Below are 24,462 nucleotides of genomic sequence, written 5' to 3'. Positions count from 1 at the left end.
TTGTGAAAAACAGCTGGCAAAATGTAGTCATGGGCTAATGACTCCGTATCTCACCAGATCTTAGATATATACTAGCATTAGAGGGAGATCCCATATATATTCCAATAAAGTTTCCGGAGGCGATGTCAAGTAAAGTTTCCAGAGGCGATGCCAAAAAATCGTTAGAAATCCACCCTCTGACAGCCAGCCTTCAAGCATCCACAGCAATGGAGAAACTAGTGCAAAACTTATTGGTGGGGCCACCAAACCGCAGATTAGAAAGGCTTAACTTAGCTCACCCCTGGAATCATTAGGGGTGGCCACAACCCAAGAGGACTGCAGCAATTTCAAGCAGGATGTGCAGGTGAAATCCAGCACCAATGCATAAATAGGCACCTCCATATAAGCGAGCCACACTGGCCTAATTCCAGCTGCCTCCACTCACCACAGGAGGGAAAGTCTTGTGCCTAGTGCACTTACCATCAGCACTTGCCAGAAAGCACCAACCTTTAGGGTGTTCGCCCCTACTGCCACTTGTTACGGCTGAACATTATGGGGGTCATTCCGACTCCCGCCGGCGGCGGTAACCGCACGCCCGGCGGGAGCCGCCGAATGACCGCACCGCGGTCAAATGACCGCGGCGGCCATTCTGGCTTTCCCGCTGGGCTGGCGGGTGACCGCCAGAAGGCCGCCCGCCGGCCCAGCGGGAAAGCGCCTTCAACGAGGAAGACGGCTCCGAATGGAGCCGGCGGAGTTGAAGGCGTGCGACGGGTGCAGTGGCACCCGTCGCGATTTTCAGTGTCTGCTTGGCAGACACTGAAAATCAAAGTGGGGCCCTGTTGTGGGGCCCCTGCAGTGCCCATGCCAATGGCATGGGCACTGCAGGGGCCCCCAGGGGCCCCACGACACCCGTTACCGCCATCCTGTGGATGGCGGTAAGGGGGTCGGAACCCCCATGGCGGCGCTGCTTGCAGCGCCGCCGTGGAGGATTCCCTGGGGCAGCGGGAAACCGGCGGGACACCGCCGGTTTTCCGTTTCTGACCGCGGCTGTACCTCCGCGGTCAGAATGCCCATGGAAGCACCGCCATCCTGTTGGCGGTGCTTCCGCGGTCGTTGGCCCTGGCGGTCGGTGACCGCCAGGGTCAGAATGACCCCCTATGTGACTCTAGACGGGGTGGTGGTTCACAGCAGTTCCAGAGGTTCACAGCACTCTCTTACTCATTGGCAACAACTCCCAAATGACTGGCGTGCTGCGCCAAGCTACTGCCCGCTGCCACTGCAGCTAGATCCTCATGCTGCCTTCGGGACCCAGCCCTAGCCTCAAGTCACCGGCTCACAGCAGTTCCAAGAACGCAGCCAGATAACTAGCACACCACTTCATGCCTACAGCAGCTGCAACTAATTTCTCTTGCAGCCTCTGTGGCCCAGTCCAGCCCTGGGCTCACAGCGGTGACAGCAGTCTATGGCTCCCGGGTCCCTGGGACAGAGCCTGAATGCCGCGCTCAACAACTGTAAACAAACACAAATGATGGATGGAATGCGGAACCAATCAAACATTCACCCCCAGTCACTGACCTGGGTTTAATCCATCAATTATTTTTCTCAACATTGCCACCCCAGTTTGGACCCAGCCATTTGCAAATCAGTCTTGATCCTGTTCCCTATGGGAACAATCCAACCCAAACTGCCAGGCCAGGTCCTCCCTGGACTGAAAACAAGCATCCTGGGACCGGTTTCAGGGTATCACCCTTCATCAGCAGGCAAGTTTGAATCCAGGGGCATAGTGAGCCCGGGACTCAAGACTGATTTTCACTTGGCTGGGTCCAAATTGGAATGGCATTGCAGGCAAAAAACTGATGGACTAAACCCAGATCTGTTTGATTGTTTTGCATTCCATCCATCATCTGTTGTTTTTGCGCTCAACTGGGCTGCTCCACAGGGTTGCGTCACCGCATCAGCACATCTCTCCTCTGTCAGCATGTTACAATCACTCATAGATCACCAATGAGAATGAGAATTATCATGAATGACGTTAAGCAGAAATACAGATTTTGCAAAGGAGTAATTCAAAACACTGAAAATTAAAAGTATGGCCCATCAAGAAGAATCTCTTGATCTTGACATAAAAACTTGTTTACTTTCGGTCCAGATTATTATCTTCTAATACAAAGTAGTTTCAATTGTGTAGTGATTGTTTGGTTGAACATTGAATGTAATCCAATATAAAATGTAACAATAATAGACAGATCCAGACAAATTGTTAGATCTAAAAACAGTAAATCTGGATTAAAGGAGAAGCCTGAAGATCACAGGCTCAATCGAAAGGAGATTCAGGAGATACTAAAATGAAACAGAATATCAACCCTCAAAAGTGAAATGTCTTTCATGGAAAGACTGATCTCAGAAAAAGGAAATGTAATTACCTCTCTCGTAAAGTGAATGAGCAAAAATATTGTTTAAGAAATGATCATACAAAGTGATCAGCGTATGGGTAAATCAAGAATTCCCAAATGAATTATTTGTTTCTTTTCAAGCACAATCATGTTTAATAATGTTTAATTTTAAATTTGATGAGGAACTCATTGAATGATAGTGAGCCTAAAGCAAATCTGCTAACAACAACTTTGATGAAATGAACCAAAAATTGTAAATCAAGTTGCAGAGTTCCTAAACATAATGACTCAGCAGGGAGTGGGAAAGGGTAGGTATTGTTAAGACTTAACTTAAGCACAAAGCAAAAGCTGTACACGTGTGTATGAGCAGCATTCTTTGAATAGAAATAAGGTAAAAAAGCTAGCCAATTCTTTAATATGTTAGAATCAAAATAAAGTTCTAATTTAAAGGGGGACAGAAAATTACATTCTTACTGTGGTGGCTAAATTATTTAAAAAAGGTCAGCCAACTGCCACACACAAAGAAAGAATCAGAAAAGGGAAAACAGAAAGAGTATACCAGTACTAATAATTTGCTTTCACCCACTTTGCTTAAAGAAAAAAATTAACATAATCGAAATATTTAATATGAAGATATTGAAGTTCAAGCTGCGTTTTTTTCCATAACTGCTATCCAATAGGGGCATATTTACAAGACTCTTGTGCCTCCTTGCACCACATTAGCGTCATTTTTTTAAAGCTAATGTGGCATTAAGGAGGCATTTTCGTCGCACCATATTTACAAAGTGACGCAATGCAAGCATTGCGCCACTTTGTAACCTCTTGTGCTACATTATGCCTGCGCCAGGCATCATGTATGCAAGGGGGACGTTCCCCCGTTAGGAGGCCAAGAAAAATGGTGCAGTGAAATTTACGAGATTTCACTGTGCCATATTTAGTGTATTGTTAATGCCAGCCTTAGGCAGGTGTTAAAGTCACACTCCCATTATATTCAATGGGCCTCCCTTGACTTTGGTAGATTAGCACCATCATTTTTGGCGCTAATCCACCAAAGCGCCACAATAGCTCAACATGTTTGCTGCTATTGGCCTAACGTGCTCCATGGTGCGCCGTATTGTAAACACGATGCACACATAGTTAGGGGGGTGCAAGAAAAGTGGTGCATCATCTATGATGCTCCACTTTCCTGTAAATATGCCCCTTAGCCCTTTTGCAGCACTTCAGCTTCTATAAACATACCTGTTCAAGAGCTCTACAAAAACTGAAAACGAAAGTGGTGCCAGAGAGGATAGACTCCTTTTCCACAGAGGCAGAAAATGTTCAAATATATTCAGTTCTTAGCAATTCTGCAACAAAACATGCTACAGGAAACTTTGTAAGGAAGTCAAGCATGAAAGTGATGTAATTAAAAGAAGGTGATCAGATACATCTGTTTACGGTATTTATAATTTAAAAAGGGTGAAAACAGTGTCACAATACAAAAAACGTAGAAAGAAATTGCACCATCAGTAAGGAAAGGAAATATTCCCAGAAAAGTTGAGAGGCCGGAATTGGATGAATAATGCAAATTAAGTGAAACTAATTCTGCACAAAGCAAAGGTGCACATACTGTTAATTCCAGCAAGCTATTGAAAATTGGCAGCTAAAATGCAGCAGGTTGTCATAACCTCTCTTACTGTATGGTGCTTGGGGAGCCTTCTTTTTTGTTTGATATTTTAAAATACCAATAAAGATGTTTAGAACAAAAAATAAGTATTCAAGTTATTGTTTTTCATCGGCCACGTGACATCAGAAGCATCCCTTATCAAAGAGTGCAGCAAACTGGAAATGTCCCAGTCAGAAAAAAGAAGTAGTATGACCATTTCTTGGGAACAATATTGAATATCAGATCCAAATTTCAGTGGTATACTTGTCAACTCTATGTATGCCTGAACCATGATTGGTTTTGAATTTTACAGATATTTAAATACAAGCCAATTATATAAAAATAGAGCCCCAGAATGGATAGCATTGGGTCTTGCAGACACGCGCACTGTCAAACTTTAGCCAGACCTAAAAAAAATTGGGGAAAAGCTTTCATATCTTGATCCACCTACTTACCGCGGCGCCTGATTTGAGAAAGAAATGTAAATATGTTAAGTACGACGAGTAACACGGCTGCTAGGAAGACACCATGCATACAGGTTTTGCCATCTCCCAGTCGTGTGCATTAGCGTCAAGGAAATTAGGTCTTTAAAAATAATACACGTTGATCATTTGGTTTGCTTCGGGGAAACAGCCTTTTAATTGTAACGATCAAACTTACCTACCGATTGTTATAAAGTGTTATCAGTTAGACATGATGCAGAGACTTAAAACAGGTTTCCTGGGAAGAAAAGTTTAACCACACAGCACCCCCTTTTTGGTGCCCTCCCAGCCTGTAATTCATGTACGACTCCCAAGAAAGTTTCACTGGTTGGGATTTTCTTTCATTAACGGGCTCCCTTTTTAAATAAACAGGTATGTATTAATGAGCTTCAAGTGCAGGCCGACTGGAGCTTGTCCCTCGGGTAAGACAGTACATCAGTGCCCTTGTAACAAATTACACTGACCTTCGCTCATTTAGGTTGCATAGCCCATGTGAGAGCTCAGCGTAGCTACAGCTTCAGCTACTTTTCGATTCAAATGAATATTATTGAATTGGGAGTCAGTACCACTTGTTATTTTCAGTATTACGAAACATTAGAAGTATTGAATGAAGTGTTAGGATAAACTGAGCTTAAAAGCAACAAACGCTGTACATCCATAGGCGTCTTGTGAATTTGCCCATCTAATTAGGTTTGACATGTTTGCATTATGCTTAACAAGTTTACAGTTTTGGGGGATGAAATGATTTAAACGTAACTGTACAATTTGCATCACCTGCTAAAGCCAGGATTACAACCCGGATCTTCAGAGTGTGACGTGACCACCATAGCCACTATACCATGTCTGATGCTCTCAGAGAGAAAAATGGGATATGTCGTTATAAGAAATCAGCATGGAAGGTACCAGGACCAGCAGACATTAGTGCGTCCCAGCTATCATAGGCAGGGGTTTTCTCTTCAGGTATTCTCGAGCTTACCCCCAGACTGAAAACTAAGGGACTGATTTAAATGTTGGTGGAGAGAGACAGCGGTGGAGTTCCCTCCCCGCCAACACTGTGGTCTGCCAGTCTAATGAATATGCAGGTGGCCCATAGGTTTTGCTACGGCAGTTTGGCTATTGGCTATATATCTCCACCCCCATCCTCACCCTAACCCCTAAAGCCCTTAGGATGGGCAGACATATAGCCATTTTTTACTGTAAACCCTGGCAGTAAGAGACATTAAAAACTCACAGCATGCCTCCCTCACGATGGAAGATGACTCCCATGGTGACGGGGGAGGCGGGTATTATCTTTTTTCTTTTTAAAGCAAAAATCGCACTTCAGGATTTTCTTTTTATAAATAAAAAATAAACTAGTTTGGTGCAAGGCTCTGTCATGTTGAGAGAGCCCTGCACCACATGGCGAAAATAACTGACTGGAACCACTGTGATGGTGGTTACGGGCAATCATTGAGAATTGACTGTAAATTGCCCTGTCACTCTGGCAGAGAATCAGGCATCCCTTTGCAATTTAAATCGGCCCCTAACTATGCCTTTTAGCTCATGTCTCTCAGGGTAGTGAGGCAGAGCAGTCCAATATTTTGGGGAGGTTCTTTGGGTCAGAAACTCATAACTTAGCAACAGAACAAATAACTCAACGTCCAGCTGTAATTGTTAGATAAAAGAAATGTAGTTTAATACATTCAAAACTAAATATTGTACTCAAAATTACTAATTTATATACAATGTCGGATGGAAAAATTAAGACTATTAACTGTAAGTCTCATGTACTTTAATGGGGTGCAGACCATAACTCCTTTAACGACAGCACCTGCCTATTACCAGCAGCAATGGTACCCAATTTGTTTACGCCTAGGGTGCTATCTATTCAAAACCAGGCTCTGCTGAAAGCACAAGACCACAGTTCTCCTGTGGGCCCTAATGTACATTCCACTGACTTTACTGTGCCCCTCTCTCACTGCTCGTTGTGGCACTTGTGGGGTGGGAGTGCAGCTGAGCTGCTGATGACACCACCAGTACAACACTTTGTGGTGTCCATGGTTCTTCTGGGGTACCACTAAAAATATGTAAATTAGTGTCTCAGAGCCCTTTCAGGCTCTCCTTTGGCCAAAAATAGTTTTTCTTATGCCTTTGAAGCAGACACTAGTGGGGCTGGTACAAATATTTTTTCCTTTAATAATTTAAAACTCCCCACCTCAGCGACCCTGTACAGATGCCCCTGAACGTTCCAGGGGACAGCCAAGGACACTCCTGTTACGGCCATGAGGATCACAGCCACACCCACTCCATACCCAACACACTCCTCTGTGCTTGTTGTGGGAACCAGTTGCTCTTTTCTCTCCACACTTAGGCACTAGGAGTGGAGCAGGAGTACTGATGCACCTCAAAGGGCCATGGAATTTCCCAGGGATCACCTGGTGTTGGATATCAGACTCTTTTCTAGGTTGTTTCCATCACCTACATATGCTTCTGCACCTCTAAATGAAGGGTGAGAAAATGTACAGTGCGAAAGCGATCCTGGATCTCTGAACCCCCAGGGAAACCAAGTGCACCTGGGCTCCAGTGGGAGTTATCAACTTGCACTTTGTTGCTTTCTGCCTGCCGGGCTCCTCTGAAGCTCAGAACACCTGCACAAGTGGATCCATTTACCATTCTTGAGTGCTTTTCTTCTTTCTGCTTCTGGTGGCAAACTTTAAAATTGCTCATGTGAGGTCCTTTAGACCCACAAATTATGATGGCCTTTGCAATTCTCTTGACACTACTGTTTGCTTATTAGCTGGCTGTAGGGAAGTAAACATGCTGTCCTGTCCAGGCCCTGGTTGCATCCTTGGTAGAATCCTAAGCTGGGACATTCCTGGCAGGCATTTCAAACGGTCCTCAAGTTAGACCAGTCACCTTGCCTGCACACATCAAGCACGTAGGTCTTCAGCTACTTACATGCTGCCTGCTTACTTCTTCAGCCTGTGGCACCACCTTCTGGGGCACCCTTAAACAGTACCAGTCCACAAAACGTGAACCTGACCCCTTCTTTCAGGGAGTTGTCAACAAATCCACCTTTACTGGCCCCAAGATGAACGCAGGGAACTAGTGCTATTAGTTCTGGATATAAAGTCCAACAATATTCCAAGAATAAGCCCATAGTGGGCCCCCTCACTCTGAAAGAGATTTCTCAGCAAGCTGGTGTGTCTTCCTTCTTCTGTTGCACATTTTCATCTCAACTTCTCTTCTCTGTGCACAGGTTTAAAATTGGAAGTAGGGAATGCTGGATGGTAGTGTCCCTACCCAGTCAGAGATGGCTTAGCATCAATAACTGGCACTTTCAGGGAGCTGCCCTACGGCTATCCAACCCCTCTGCATAGCATTCAGAGAAGAACTAAAATGTCATCTTTGGAACAAAAACTGGGACTGGTCTTACTCTCTGAGCCAAGCTGCCAATCCCCCCAATAGGTCTTGCATCTTCCCTTCAAGCTTCGACGATACACCTCTGTTTTGACTGGAGCCAGATTTTAGCCTACATCCCCTTTGACCCATTTAGGAACATATTGCCAGTGGCTGTCAAAGGGGTGCACCTGATCAGCTTATCAAAATGTCTCCCTCACTCCCTTCCGCTGCCAAGAGAGGTCTAATCTCCTAGGATGGGCCTATTGTTCTAAGAGGAAGAATGATCTGCTGCCGGCCAGCAGAACAATTAATCAGCCAAGCAGGTTAGAGCAGTCATGGCTCTTATTAAGAGTGGCTCAGGGGTAAATGCCAAATTTAAAAAATGTTCAAAGAAATACGTCTAGAGTAAACCTGACTCGTGATATGAGTTTGAAATCTAGAATTTGTTTTGAAATAACACATCAATAAATGTGCTCAAGTCAATCAAGAGTTATAGCCTAGACAGTCTTTTCTTACAGCGTAAAACAGTTTAAACACTACCAATTTTACAGTTTTGCCAAAAAGAACTGGAATATTTATTCCGGTATTCTGAATTTTATTATAAAGTCTTAGGAGGTTATTGAAATTTAATCTCGATCCCATCTGCTGGTGTAGAGATGACTTGATGAGCCAGTAATACAGTCCCTTTATGATTCTCTTGATGTGTGTTATTAAGTGCAGCATTCTACTTATTCTTAGGCCTTTACCCCAGCTAAACACAACAGACCATCCTTTGAAAGGTAGGCACTGACATCAGCAGCCTAAAACTATTTTTAATAGTAGCCTACAGTGAGTAGGACTTCATTAGGAAGGCTCACTCTAGTAAGAAGTCCTACATTTAGAGCTCCAAAAGCAAAAAAAATAATCTTTCTTACAGGTATCCATGCAGATCCGGGCAGTAAACTAAAGAGCAGGTTCTGTTTTAGTGCCCTTAACCGAGAGGTGCACAAGTGTGGCTCTAGCACATCCTGATGATGGAATCAGGAGGCCTCTGTGCAATAACTCAAGGCATAAATCTGTAAAGCCTATGAGACTGCTAGTTTCAAGTGTAATATTAGAACATTTAAACTGCATGTTTCCTCACTGACTCTACAGGAGGCATTACTGAGTTAAAGGTTTTTGGTTAGATTTGTACTGATCTGCCGAAAGGTTAGCAAATCAGTTATATTAACTTCATGAGCTTCAAATAACAATAATTGCATAAGACTGCAAACTTCCTTAAAGCATACTGCGCATTTTACATTTTTTTGTTCTGTTGCATGGCAGATATGATGGAATGTTTTATAGGCATTCATTTTCGAACTGTAGCCTCGTGTCGCTCCTCAAACATTCACTGCCTGCCTGCAGTGAGATACAAGCAAGTAAATAAATATAAATGTGTTTTTTTTTATCTGATCATGTAATTTACTGAGGCCATTTTATGTACAAAAAAGGTATTAATAGCACTTGGACCATCACAGAAATTAACTTTTTGTGTGTTCTCCCTTGATTTGTTTGCTGTGAAGGGGGTTTTGCTGGCATATGCAGTTCTGGGGATGGTTAAACTGCTAACTAGCCTCCAAGTGGAAATGCATTTCTCCCAAACCTGGAGAACAATGTCTGACATCCACTGGCAGAGCTCGCCTTTGACTAAGGACAAAGAGATATTATACAGAAACGACATCAGCGGCATAAAAAGCAGTTCCCACATCTAGTCTGCAGTGTGCAGTTACGATCAATTCAAAAGGAAACTTGAAGCTCTACAGTGACAAGAGTCAACGTGCTGTGCCACTGTATAGCCTGAAGTAGCCTTTTCCTTATTGTAATGGGCTGGTGAGGAGTAGTCTTTGTTCTATAAACTGGTTTGGGAAGGACTAAAGAAAATAACTATGCGCCCTAATACATTTTTTGAAGAAAGTGTAACTTATTAGTAAACTTCAATATTTGGTAAATATACCCCAAGGGCTATTTTGACAAAGGATGCACACATCTGACAGATGCCAGGGCAGATCCTAATTAGGTCTACCAGGCTCCTTCCCTTCCTGTAACAGTAACTTGATTTTAGCAGTATGTGTGTGCAGTGGCTCCCATCCAAGAACAAAGGAGGTTTGAGAGCAGTTTGGTCTGCTAGCATATCACTAGTGGGAAGGTTAATTGTTGGAAATCCCCCTAGGTGTCATGGAATGTGAAGAGATGTGAGTTAATCAGTATCAATCGACACTGTAAAGGGCCAGCAGGAACTCCTAGAGTGGTGTTTGGCTGGAAGTGCTAAGTGTGCTTGGGCAGGCATCTCCTAATCTCATGGGGTTCGAAGTCTTAAGGTGTCATTGGTGAGGCAGCGCTTTCTACCTTTCTTACTCCCACCACCCACACCTTGTCCTCCCCATCCTCATATGCAAGTGGGGAAGGGGAAATTGTTGGTGTTGGGGAAGCAACCTTTCTTCTGCTGCTGATTTTCCAATTTGTGACCAACTATATGGTCTCTTGAAAGTCTGCTATATTTGTCTTATTACTGATAGCTGCCGACCCAGGGGTGGAGTGTTACATATTTCATGGCTGCTGACTCAGTCTATTAAAGATTCTCTGATATTGGGTTTAATCTATTGGCAGTGCTTAATTTGAGCCAGTGGGTGCAGGTATGGCCCACTGTAAATTTGTTTGGGGGCCGGCACTTATTTTTCCTCATCAGACTTTCACCCAGAGCAAGAGAAATAAAAACACAGAAGAGGGAAAGAAGAAAGAATACAACTATGTAAAAGCAGTCACAGAGGTAGCAAGTAGGGATGAAACATAATCTGCAATCTGGATTATAGAGGTGTGGCTGAATCAAGACAATGCAGTCTTAGTATTCGGCATCCCAACCTTTGATAGCGCCAGCTAAGGGCTTCTAAACAAAACTTTGGGCACCACACTCATTACATTACAAATTAAGCATTAGTTTAGGAGGTTCCTGATGCCAAGGCATTGTGCCTCCAACCACCAGCGACACCGCATTACTTAAGGACGTTTTCCATCCTGTCAAGACGGTTAGACTTTCTGTCTATCCTTTGAGGCGGAAAGGAGAAAGTTGGTTTGAGCAAAATATATTGCACAGCTTCAAAAAAAAATTCCTTTCCTGGTATTCCACCTTGGCTTTTCCCCTGGTTCTAGACTGTGCTTTCCTTCCTACTGTACTTTTAGTCCATCCATATACTCAGTTGTGCCATCTCATTAATTAATTGTAAAGTGTGGTGTTGAAAGCACTATAGAACCTACAAAAAATTAAAAAAATACAGACCCTCACATTTTGATGGTCTCCGTGGCTACTTTTGTTCTCTTCAGTCGGCCTCTGAAATCTGTGTTTTTCAGCTTCCCTTTAGTTTGGATCTATCTTGCTCTTTGATCCCAAACTTTGGAGCTCATTGTCACTAGAGATACTTTCCTCTCTCACTCTTTGATATTTCATTAAAATTAATCTTTCTTTCTTCTCTCCCCTAGGTTATTTCCACCTTTTTAAGGATTATCTTTCATTGTAGTGCGATTTGCAACATATTTTACTTATTTTTTTATTATGGTTTTTCAATATATGGATTTTTGGCATAAAGCAAGTAGTCACTTACATATTAACATAAATATTCAGGAACACCGAATGAGGGGAAAGATTTCTCAGTATAGCTGTTTTGCAGTTTGCTGTGTTTTAGATTTTGAGACAGAGAGAAGACTATAAGCATAGGTGATTAGGCATTTTTATATTTTTGAATAAGGAACTAGTAGTGCACATCACATGTGCAATGCATTACTTGCAAATACAGGAACATGGGAGGGTATGTTACTATAGGGTGATAAGTGTGCATAAAGCACAAACTTATCTACAAAACAGACCCAGGGCGTTCAAAATATTTACTTAGGAGGAAAATATATGTATACAGATGTATGGAATATAAATGGCCTCACACAATATTACCCATAAATTCACAAATCAATTAACAGAAATACATACTTAGGATAGGCAAGTCTCAGGCAAGTATCAGGCTTTGCTGCATGTCCTGCACTTCACTTTTCAGAGCTGTTGTAAATTATTTGGCTCTGCCTCTAAACATTTCCTCTAAAACTCCCAGTGCAGCATGTTTGGAGAGCTATATTTTTGGACCATCTTATCTGATGCAAATACATTTACGATCAGTCATACAGCGTGTGATGAATCTCCAACTGAGAGCAGTTATTTTTTACCGCTTTCCAGACACACACTTGCAGTGTGTGTCCTGAATGCACAATATTATCCGCTTGTGGGTGGAAGTCTGTCACACACTACACTTCCGGCTATATGTCCCTCCGGTTGGTAGACCCGCCACAACCAATTGGACAAGTTGCAGCATATGTGATGGATGAGTGTAAATCATGTACTCTTCCTTTTTCCCCAGAATCAAATTCTATCACTGAATTATTCAACTTCGGCTACCCAGCAACAGCACATTATATATTTACTATTCTTCTCGCAGATATTGAAAGCTGAGAATAGAATATCGGAAGAAAATTGGCTTGAATGTTAAAGCAGACCCGGCATTGCACGACCTGCTTGTAATTTAATCATTAGCAATCTAGCGTGGTCGCCTGTTTTTCATTTTTATGGGTAATATTTTAATTGAATTATAAGGTCAGAATAACAAGTTATTTTATTTGCACCACAATTTGTAGATAACAATGGAAAGGAGGAGAGGGAAGCAGGAGGTAAGGTGAAGAAAGGTGGGTAAAAATCAGGGGCGTAGCTTCGGGTTGTGACACCCCCTGCCCCTCAAATAAATGTATTTTGTAGTAAATAGTTGGGTACAGGTACTTTAAGTCGCGTCAGTTGAGGTGTCTGTCGGATTTCACTAGGGAATTTGCATACACACACAGACAAAAACACACACACTCATCTCTGTTTTAAATGTCTTATAAATGGCTATTTAACAAAATATTGTTGTAAGTACTGATCGCAGTACATATTCTTCTCCCTTTCTACTGCTCCTTAAGCTCCCCTCCTGTCCTTTTTCTCATATAATGTATTTTTAACTGCCCGATTGTAGGGGCAGCTCCTTTGCTTTGGCGAAGGAGCATCGCCTCCCTGTCTGAGCCAGCAGCAGAAAAATAAAACTATAGTTGACTATCGTTTTATTTTTCTGCTGCTGGCTCAGCCAAGAGTGTGGGATGGTGTGGGGCTGGGCCAGGGGAGGTGGGAGGAGGGGAAGAGGAGAGAGTGCACCTAAGTGCACATGTTCGTTTGGCCAGCCGTTTCAGGCCGGCCAAACACACATGCGCATTTAGGTTTCTCCAGCCCGGTTGTGTTTAACAGCTCGGCTGGAGAAACTGCACAGACCCCAGGGTGTGTCTGAGTGGCAGTCCGAGCCACTCAGACCAATCCTGGAGCTGCTTTCATGCTAAGTTTATCATGAAAGCAGCACAAGGATTGCTGGGGTGCCTGGGCTGGTGTCCCAGTGAATGGTGGGACATCACATCGATGAAAGAGGAACGACGAACAAGGCTGCGGCGTCTGTGAAGGTAAGGTAAGTTTAATTTTTTATTTTTTTTAATCTTCTCCCCTCCATGTCCTTCCCCTACCCCTCCCCTTGTGATGGCCGCCGCTGCCTGATTGTTGGAAATCTGAAGCTTACCCCCTCTCAATCTTACTGACCAAGCTACCCCCCTTGTGAAAATGTGTGGTCTTAAGTAGAAGGTAATAGTTGTTACATTTTTTTCTATTGAGCTTCTATAATTCACACATATATCGCTATTTCTATTCACAGTTAGTGAATTTTCCTGCATGTGGGTTAGCACTATACAATCTGTGCTTTCACACATTTAATCTTGTTTTGAAAGTCGCAAGCAAAAGAGTTTTAAAATTAACTCATGAGAAAAAGGTCACATTAATTTTCAGCCCGACTAGCACTCACACAAGGGATATTGCCAGTTTGCAGGAAAAACTATACGGGGCAAAAAAACGGAAAAACACCATGAACTGCTGGTAGCAGATTAATCAGAACATATGCAAGACTTCACTCACAAATGAATATCTTCGCACATTCCTGTTCAAAAGTCAGTGTTCCTTCTAACAAACAAGGTAGGCTTTGAGAACCACAAAGCACTTTCTGGCTGAGGTTCCCAGGATAAAGAAGCTCCGTACAGGGAGGTGCACATTTTACTATCAAATTCTGGAATAATCTACTCTTGTTTCTAAGGCAATCGGGTGAGACAGCGCGCAAACCACAACACTCACACCATGCAAGGGGTAAAAGGCTGCTTTAATAGAACAGGTCTGGCAGATTTATAAATAATCTCAGCAACAAGCCTTACAAAACTAACCATCCTCACAAATACATTGCAACCACCTAAACTCCCAACCACTCCCCTCTAATAAAGCTTACCCCTCAGATATGACCCTTCTCATCTCAAACCTTATACCCAAAATCCAATACCCCTCTGCCCTGGTCTCCACCTTGTGTTGTTACCCTTGGCCCTCTATCCCTTTGATCCGTGCTCAATATCCCTGACCTTCCATTGTTATACTTTTGGACCCCCCTCCCATCCAAGAAATGCCTTATAACCCACCCAAAGCCAGACCCACGGCAAAACAAACCTAACCTCTTCCAAGACCTGCCCTATGAAAGCATCAAAATGAGTAAATCCACCATGAATAGCCCCGACACTCTTATGAAAAAACTTACTCCAGAAAGAGGAATGGAGTGCGTAGGAGGGATGAAAGAAACTAATCACGCCCTGCACCTGGATGTGACAATATCTAATTGTGCAAATCTAATTGTCCACTTTTCTTAAGTAGGGCTCATATTTGGGGTCAGCTAGTTTGACTGGCCCCACTTTTCATAGAGAAGGCAAATTAGGCAGAGGGAGACAGTGATTTGCCCAGGATAAAGCCGCTTGGTCAAGTGGGAGAGCAGAGAATGAGCCTAGGACTCTTGATTCAATATTCAATAACATCATTTCTCAAATTCAGGAACATATTTATGTCCTTCTTCAGCCATACAAACTGTGAACTCTCACTACACCTGCTGACCCCTCTACATTTGCATTGTGCTTTGATTGTTTGGACTGTGTGCTTGTCATAAAGTGCTTCAGCCCCCAGAGTGCAGGCCATCCCATTGAAAATGTTGCATACAAAAGTAGTGGCTAATACAAAGAATGGAAAACATGATCCCTCTCAGACGTGATGGTTAAATGTGTTGTGATCAGTTAAGCAGTAACAAAGTGCTAGATGTTTACCAGCTGCCATTGTCAGTGGCTAAAAATATGCACAGTGCAAGCTACCTGTGAGGGACAGCTGCCATTGTGCAAAAGGATGTGGACATCAGGGGCATCTGGGCGAGCAGAGAGCAGTCCCATAGACTGCTGCATGCTGCCCATACGGTTTTTTTGCAAGGTGCTACTTTTGTGGCCATTGCAACCTCTATTTCTTTATGGGACAGCTGTGCAATAATTGTGATTTGCAAATGTGAGTTCAGCGATGGCGGTCGGATATTCCTGGCAGTGGCAGGCCTACATTTCTGTGTACATAGCTGGACTCAAGGATTCACAGTTTAAATACTAGTGCAAGAATATGGAAGAAGCAGCACTCTTCAACTCATGGGTACCAAAGTTGCCGCAACTGAGGGAACCTAGCTTCTATCATGTCACAAATAATTGGCCACATTGCATTGTAGACTCTGTTTGCACAATGAGCAATAGATCATGGACAGTAATACATCTCAAAGCAGCAATCTGTGGCATCTACAGCAAAGCCTATGTTTGACATGAGCTATGGGAATCATTTTAAGTCTGAATTTCGTGAAAAACACACTTTGAAGGCTTTCTTGTCTGCTTACAGTACAATATCCTTTAGAAGTAGATCATGAAAGAAAAGAACAATTCAGATAATGCAGAGGAAAAAAAAGTCCACATTTGTATCCCTCCTTCTTTTTATAGGCCTGCGGAAAAAACAGGAGGACTCTAAGCAATTTTCTATTGTGGTGTTAGATTAATTGTTGTCAGGTCTGCAGCTGCCATGCTTGACTGATCACATTGTTACTCCTTGTTCTTTGTTTGCAGGGTTGATGGAATCCATGGGAATAAAACCTACTCGTTTCTGATCACCCTGGACACGGATATTGGGGAACTTATGATGATTAAGTTTAAATGGGAAGGCACGGATGTCTGGGCCAATATTTGGGACACCATGCAAACAATCATCCCATGGACATCTGGAGCACCCAAGAAAGGACTCATAGTGAAGACAATAAGAGTCAAAGCAGGAGAAACACAGCAAAAGTAAGTGATCACTTTAAACCCAGCCTTACATAGGGCTGCAGTGGCAGTTACCTTATTTAAATTGTCATTTAAACAGGAGCGGCTCCACTGAATGCTCTTATCTATGACATCATTATATTTTGGAATTTGTATTGTTCCCAAAATACTTGAGACCTGCAGCACATATGGTTCCTCTCCCAACGGTAATCATAATATGTAGGGTTCTCTTGTACAGTGGTAAAGCATTCCAGAACTAGTGGCTAGATAACAAAAGGAGCACCACCGTACAGGCTCTCTTGCTGCATGAATACATAAGAGACATAAGGGCCCCTATTTAAGAAAAAGCGGTGCATCAGAGCTGATGCTCCACTTTTTCTCTGCTCCCCTACCGGTCCCTAACAGCACCATGCTTGCACCGTATTTACGATACGGCGTACCATGGCAGTCGTTAGCACAAGAGCATCAACATTTTTGATGCTATTATGGCACTTTGCTGCACTAGCGTCAACAATGTGTATGGAGGCCCACAGGTTTACATGGGAGCATCATTTCAACGCTTGCTCTGAGCAGGCATTAAAAAAAATGTTACATTTCACTGTGCCATTTTTGCGGGCGTCCTAGTGCCAGAATGCTCCCATTGCATATATTATGGCTGGTGCAGGCATAATGTGGCACAAGGGTTTACAAAGTGGCACAATGCATGTATTGCGCCTCTTAGTAAATATGGCACATGGAAAAAGCCTCATTAGCTCCACCTTAGTATCAAAAAAATAATGCTATGACAACGCTAAGGTGATGCAAAGGGCTCTTAAATATGCCCCTAGGTGTCAAGCTCATGGAACGAGTTGATGCATAGGGCTTAAGTATGGTGGCTAGCTCAGATCAATCCTAGCCATGGTACACACTGCAGGTCATGTAGAGGCATTTGAATCACATTCACTGCTCTGCCGTAGAAAGAAACAATAATAACCCCAAGCTCTAGGAGGGTGTAAAGCATGACTTCCTTGACAGACTGTCTGCCATTATTATTCTCATAGATACTTTGTCACTTCTAAGGTAAAATGAGTGGCTAACTCATTGTTATGGTGGCAGCTTTTTATACAGCACATGGACGCCGAAGGTTCATGGCACTAGTAACTGCACAGAACATGTCACCTTATCTATTGAACAAAAGGGTCTTCAACAAATTCTTAAAACAACGATAGTGGGTTCTTGACAGAGATAATGGCAAGGAATGCCATGCTTTGGCTGCCACAGAGAGAACACACGATCACCACATCGAGCTGTTTTAAATCTGGAGCTCTAGAAGATAAAGTAAGAAGACCGTAATGCCCTAATGGGCTTAAGCCAGCTAAACTTGGAGGCAATGAATTCAGAAGACACTGGTACAAGGCTCTACAGACTTGAACATCACTCGATTTCTAATAGGGAACCAATAAAAATGTCTAAAACTAGCATAATATGCCGTCATTTCAGATCATTTGTGATGAGATGAGCCTGCTCTTTCTAAGGCCCATAAGTAGAAAGCATAGCCATAGTCCATTCGGGACTTCACATGAGCACTGAAAATGGAGACATGTAGACGCTTCTCAAAATGGATAAGAATATGAAATAGACTTCATTTGGAGAAGCAGGCAAAACCACACTTTAGAGGTAAGAGTAAGAACGTCATCTATCCATATGCCAAGTCTGCCTTGCATCTGTAAGGGAGTTGGACATGGACTCATAACATCTGCCCAATGTAGTGATTGACGTGTTAGGCTGCCTGCTGGTGTAACTAGTAGTTCAGTTTTTGAAGGGTTCACGTGCATATATAACAATGACATTCACCACCGCATCCAGCAAAAGCGAAGAGCCAGTGACGTCATATCAGAGTTCTTATAAGAAAATACTAAACAATTAGGAGAGATGCATTAGAGAGGGTATTAGTGGGGGGCGATAATGAAAGCCTATTTAATGGAACAAAGTTAACAAGAGAACTTTCTTATCCTGATGATTTGTTGTACCCGGTCCTACTACTTAGTGCATCTTAGGTGAAAAACCACCTAGCAATATTTCACCAATGACTAGCAATTATAAGGCATGTCTTTAGCAAGCCTCCACCATCCTATAATTGGTGTTAAGAGCATTGCCACATTAGCACTCGTTGGTATGCGTGAACTTCCTAGCTATCTGTTTGGTTATTTTTGGGTTAGCCAAAGAAATGGGGCAACCAATATTTCAAGGAACTCAGATAATACAGTCATCCACAAGACAATGTTGCCCTAAGAATTATGTCACCATAAGTATCTCTGGCCTCGGTGTGGTTCGAAGTATTCCAATCTATGCACAACATGGATAATTTAAATAGCAACATTATCCAGATTGTTCCATTTAAATAAGTATTCAAAATAATGTAGATGCTCCAAGTGACAATCTGGATGAAGATGATATTTAAATGGTCCATGTTGTGCATGTGATAGTTTCAACCACACCGAGGCCACAGATACTTATGTTAAAGTGATTCCTAGGGAAACCCTGGCTCTTCTTTGAAGTATGGGGCTTATCCTTGATTTCCATAATGCCTTAAACTAAGCTGCTGTGCAGACACAGAATTGAAAATCTAAGGGGTAGTTCAAAAATATTTCTTTCGAGACCCTTCCTGATTGAGTGCTCCTAGTGTAACAGAAGACGGCAATAAGTATCTCCTGTTAATGCGCTAAACAGGGATCCTGCTCTGCGTGGTGCTTGTTTTTAATAATGTGGTAGAAGAACCAAAAAAGAAATTTGGTGACTGGGAGAGATAAAGAATGTAGACCAAAGGTCTGGGTGATGACCCTATCAGCAACTTCCATTAAGGGCTTTGCTTGGCACCACTGGGATGTCAACATTAATTGGATGTTGGAGATATTTCTATGTAGGGGACAAAAGCCCGAAGTCATGTAAGTTACATAAACTGCATATGCAGATTTATCACTTGGCACTGGGAACTCTAGACTTCTTTAGTTTGGCCTCAAAGGTGAATTCATCAGAAGTGTTTATTCCTAAGGCAGCTTCCCTGAAGGGCACTAAACAAGGATGCTAATGTTACATTCTGGTCGTAGCTGCAAAAAGAAGTCTCGATTGGATTCAAACAGCATTCTGGTAAGGGAGACCGTGCGGTGCTGTCAGGTCCTGTAAAATAAATGTTGTTAATATGCAACATTTTATGTGAATATATTCCCTTCTAATTGTTCCCCATGCCATCCCAACCAGATGTGCATTCTACTCTACCCAGAGCTCGCTGTCAGTTCTGCACTTGATAGAAGAGAATGAGCGAGGAAAAGAAGGAACTGAGAGAGGGAAATATGAAGGTGGGACAGAACAAAATGTGAGATGGACACAGAGGAATAACAGTAAGGGATGCGTGACAGGACAGAGGGAATGAGAAAGAAGCAGAAGCAAATGGGAGTAGCAGAAGGGAGTGAAACTGGAGCGAAAGAGATTGTGAAAAGGGAGTGAGAGAGAACCGGAGGAAATAGGAGACGCATAGAGGAAACGAGGCAGGAGGAAATGAAAGGAGAGGGACAGGAAAGACGAGCAGGAGAGAGGAGTATGAGGGAGGGGCAGAGGAGGGAAAGACACAAGTGCAAGAGAGGAACAGAAGAGAATGAGAATCACAGGGAGAGTGACACAGGACAGTGAGAGTGGACAAAGAGGGAGAACAGCAAAAAGGATTGCAAGGGGGGGCAGAAGGGACCAAGGGCCATGTTGGACTTTTGCTTCTGCAGGGTCATCCCCAGTCTTTTTGCCTCCTGCCTCCTATTTTTTTCTGACCTGTTGCTGTTGGCTTTTCAACTCTGAGCACTTTACCACTGCTAACCAGTGCTAAAGTGCCTATGCTCTCCGTGTAAAATGTGTACATAATTGGTTCTCCATGATTGGCATATTTGTTTTACTGTTAAGTCCCTAGTAAAGTGCACTAGAGGTGCCCAGGGCCTGTAAATCAAATGTTACTAGTGGGCCTGCAGCACTGGTTGTGCCACCCACACAAGTAACCCTGTAATCATGTCTCAGACCTGCCACTGCAGTGTCTGTAAGTGTATTTTTACACTGTAAATTCGACTTGGCAAGTGTACCCACTTGCCAGGCCTAAACCTTCCCTTTTCCTACATGTAGGACACCCCTAAGGTAGGCCCTAGGTAGCCCCAAGGGCAGGGTGCAGTGTATGGATAAGGTGGGACATATAGGGGGTGATTCTAACCCTGGCGGTCGGTGATAAAGCGGCGGCCAACCCGCCAACAGGCCGGCGGTCCAAAAAATGGAATTCTGACCCTGGCGGGAACCGCCAACACAGCCCGCCACATTAACACTCCGACCGCCACGGCGGGACCGACAAACAGCGCGGCGGTCACCGCCAACAGACAGGCGGCAGACAATGTACCGCCCACACTATCATGACCGGCCAATCCGCCACCTTTTCCGGGGCGGGAGCACCGCCGATAAAAACACGGCGGAAACAGACTACGAACGGGAAAACGCGCACCTCTACGCACTCCACGAGGAAGGAGGACAGCATGGAACCCGAATTAAACATCCTACCTGCTCTCGTCTACCTGCTCATCTACCACGAGTACGAACGCCGGCGCAGACGACAACGGTGAGTACTGCACCTACGACACAGGGGAGGGGGGAGGACGAAAGGTTACGTGCACACACATACGCGATACACCCACCCCCCCTAACCATGTACACACCAATGCAGAGCAACAAGTCACAGTGAAACCACCCAAACCCCCGTAAAAAAAACAAGGACATAATTAAATTGTGACTCGAAATTTATGGGAAATAAAAACCACTGATAAGTCACGGTCAAATAGCAATAACAATTCAAATATACCAATTCAATATCCAGTGCATACGATAAACCGAGGCAATAAGTCCTGCACATCTAACGAGATTCCAAGTGTCCGTGGGCCAAAGTGTAGCAACACAAGGGCAAAGCCCACACAGGAGACCTGAGTCCTTTGGAGAGAACACTGCAGGGGCATCTGATGTAAAAACCACAGGCACCTCAGGGGGAAGGGAAGGGGGGGGGCACCACAGCCACATGATTCCACGACGCCAGATCCACGAAGGGGCCACCATGCCCACTGTGCCATCCTGGGGAGTGCAAAGCCACAGTCTCTCAAGTCTCTACAGTGGGTGGCTTGGCCACCCGGCCATCCTGGGGAGTGCAAAGCCACAGTCTCTCAAGTCTCTACAGTGGGTGGCTTGGCCACTCGGCCATCCTGGGGAGTGCAAAGCCACAGTCTCTCAAGTCTCTACAGTGGGTGGCTTGCCCACTCGGCCATCCTGGGGATTGCAAAGCCACAGTCCATCAGGTGGATAACAGTCTCCACCGGTCAAGGAGGAGGCATGGTGGGCACAGTGAACCGTGAACACTAGCTCAAGACAGATCCGTCACTTTCATTGTGCCAGTGGTGCTTGAGACGGCGGGACCCAGCGGAGCGGTGCTTGAGACGGCGGGGCCCAGCGGAGCGGTGCTTGACAGGAAGGGCCCAGCGGAGCGGTGCTTGACACGGCGGGGCCCAGCGGAGCGGTGCTTGAGACGGCGGGGCCCAGCGGAGCGGTGCTTGAGACGGCAGGGCCCAGCGGAGCGGTGCTTGACAGGAAGGGCCCAGCGGAGCGGTGCTTGACAGGAAGGGCCCAGCGGAGCGGTGCTTGACAGGAAGGGCCCTGTTCAGCGGTGCTTGAGACAGCGGGGCCCAGCGGAGCGGTGCTTGACAGGAAGGGCCCAGCGGAGCGGTGCTTGACAAGAAGGGCCCTGTTCAGCGGTGCTTGAGACGGCGGGGCCCATCGGAGCGGTGCTTGACAGGAAGGGCCCAGCGGAGCGGTGCTTGACAGGAAGGGCCCTGTTCAGCGGTGCTTGAGACGGCGGGGCCCAGCGGAGCGGTGCTTGACAGGAAGGGCCCAACGGAGCGGTGCTTGACACGGCGGGGCCCAGCGGAGCGGTGCTTGACAGGAAGGGCCCAGCGGAGCGGTGCTTGAGACGGCGGGGCCCAGCGGAGCGGTGCTTGACAGGAAGGGCCCAGCGGAGCGGTGCTTGAGACGGCGGGGCCCAGCGGAGCGGTGCTTGACAGGAAGGGCCCAGCGGAGCGGTGCTTGAGACGGCGGGGCCCAGCGGAGCGGTGCTTGACAGGAAGGGCCCAGCAGAGCGGTGCTTGAGACGGCGGGGCCCAGCGGAGCGGTGCTTGACACGGCGGGGCCCTGTTCAGCGGTGCTTGAGACGGCGGGGCCCAGCGGAGCGGTGCTTGACAGGAAGGGCCCTGTTCAGCGGTGCTTGAGACGGCGGGGCCCAGCGGAGCGGTGCTTGACAGGAAGGGCCCAGCGGAGCGGTGCTTGAGACGGCGGGGCCCAGCGGAGCGGTGCTTGAGACGGCGGGGCCCAGTGGAGTGGTGCTTGACACGGCGGGGCCCTGTTCAGCGGTGCTTGAGACGGCGGGGCCCAGCGGAGCGGTGCTTGACAGGAAGGGCCCAGCGGAGCGGTGCTCTCCACGGCGGGGCCCTGTTCAGCGGTGCTCCTCTCCACGGCGGGGCCCTGTTCAGCGGTGCTCTTCTGCACGGCGGGGCCCTGTTCAGCGGTGCTCCTCTCCACGGCGGGGCCCTGTTCAGCGGTGCTCCTCTCCACGGCGGGGCCCTGTTCAGCGGTGCTCTTCTACACAGCGGGGCCCTGTTCAGCGGTGCTCCTCTCCATGGCGGGGCCCTGTTCAGCGGTGCTCTTCTGCACGGCGGGGCCCTGTTCAGCGGTGCTCCTCTCCACGGCAGGGCCCTGTTCAGCGGTGCTCTTCTGCACGGCGGGGCCCTGTTCAGCGGTGCTCCTCTCCACGGCGGGGCCCTGTTCAGCGGTGCTCGTCCAGTAGGTCAAGGGAGCCAGACCTGGCCTGGACTCCCTGCTCAGTCGCCCTCTGACCGTGCTGTTGCTGGACCCTTCGGTGACGGAGTCCTGGGCCCTTTGGTGTCCTTCCTAACACCCGGGATGGGGCTTGTGGGCCCCTCCTGCTCCGCGCTCCTGCTGGCTGACTTTTCCGCCCTGCTGCCCTTTCGCTCCTTAGATGGGGCTCTCTGGCCCTTGCCTCCCCTAGATGTTGTGGCTGGTAAAGTGGGCGAACTTTGCTCCTTGGGGGCAGCCGTGTCAGTCCTCTCACGGCGGCCCTTTAGCTTCCTGGTCTTCTTGCCTGGTGGGGGGATGGCTGTCCCCTTGCTGCTGATTGAAGTGTCACTGCTGGCAAAGGGTGGGCTCCAGAACCCATGCACCACAGTGACACTCGAAGCTGGGCTGGTGGTGGCTGAGGTGCTCTTGGGACTCTTTGCAGATGGAGGGGGTGGGTCAGTGGAGGGAATGAGGTCAAGATTAGCAAGGAAAACTTTCTTAGGACCAAGGTAAAAGGTAGGAGAAGTGGTGATGGAAGTGGAGGAAGAGGATGTGGTTGTAGGAGAGTCAGGAGTGCTGTCTTTGGGTGCAGGTGCTTGTGCTGGAGGCTGTCGTGAGGTGGATGGCTGTTGGGTGGGTGTCTGCCTGCGTTTGTGTGTCTTGGAAGAGGGGGTGACAGACACAGTGGGAGAGGACACAGGGGACGTGTAAATGGTAGTGGGGGTGGTGACTGCACGTGTGCGGACTGGACTGGAGGGTGTGCTGGTGATGGAAGCACTGGCTGATGGTGGTGTGCATGCAGGTGTGAGTGTAGACGTCACAGGGAGGGAGGAGGGAGACGAGGAGGAGGGGGACACAGAGGTGGTAGTGACTGTTGGAATGTCTGCATCTGGGTGTTGCTTGCGTGAATGCTTGTGGGTTCTGTGGTGCTTGTGTCTGGATGAGCTGCCCTTGGGTGTTGAGGTGTGTGCAGGCTGGTCTGATGGTGTGGATGGGATAGGCTGAGGAACAGGAGACAGAGACAGGCTGGAGGCAGTCAGAAGAGGGAGGCTGGAAACAGGGACAATGGCTGCCGTCAGTGCTGAGGCCAGAGCATTGAACGATCGTTGATGGGCAGCCTGACCCGAATGAATGCCCTCCAGGTAGGCATTGCTCCGATGCACCTCCCTTTCTACCCCCTGGATGGCATTCAAAAGGGTAGTCTGCCCAACAATGATGGTCCGCAGGAGGTCAATGACCTCCTCACTGAGGGCAGCAGGGGTAACAGGGGCAGGGGCTGAGGTGCCTGGGGCGAAAGAGACGCCCGCCTTCCTGGGCGAGCGGGCACGGAGCGTAGGCTGAGGGGCTGCTGGGAGGGCGGGGCTGGTGCGCTGGGTGGCGGCTGTACCTGTAGAGGCGGGGGGCCCGGATGTTGCCGCCA

At 46.4% G+C, this 24,462-nt stretch overlaps 1 protein-coding gene across 1 annotated transcript in view; it reads left to right on the top strand.

Annotated features, from left to right (window-relative positions):
- The window catches only part of LIPC (lipase C, hepatic type), a 506,459-nt gene that overhangs the window by 459,260 nt on the left and 22,737 nt on the right, over positions 1 to 24,462 (top strand). Inside the window, exon 8 of the mRNA XM_069222091.1 lies at positions 15,954 to 16,172. Coding sequence (XP_069078192.1) covers positions 15,954 to 16,172 — 219 coding nt within the window. The remainder of the gene's footprint in view (positions 1 to 15,953; positions 16,173 to 24,462) is intronic.

Source organism: Pleurodeles waltl, chromosome 3_1 (assembly GCF_031143425.1).
Source record: "Pleurodeles waltl isolate 20211129_DDA chromosome 3_1, aPleWal1.hap1.20221129, whole genome shotgun sequence".
Taxonomy (NCBI): domain Eukaryota; kingdom Metazoa; phylum Chordata; class Amphibia; order Caudata; family Salamandridae; genus Pleurodeles; species Pleurodeles waltl.
Note: the sequence above shows the minus strand (reverse complement) of the source record. Positions and strands in the feature narration are given on the sequence as shown.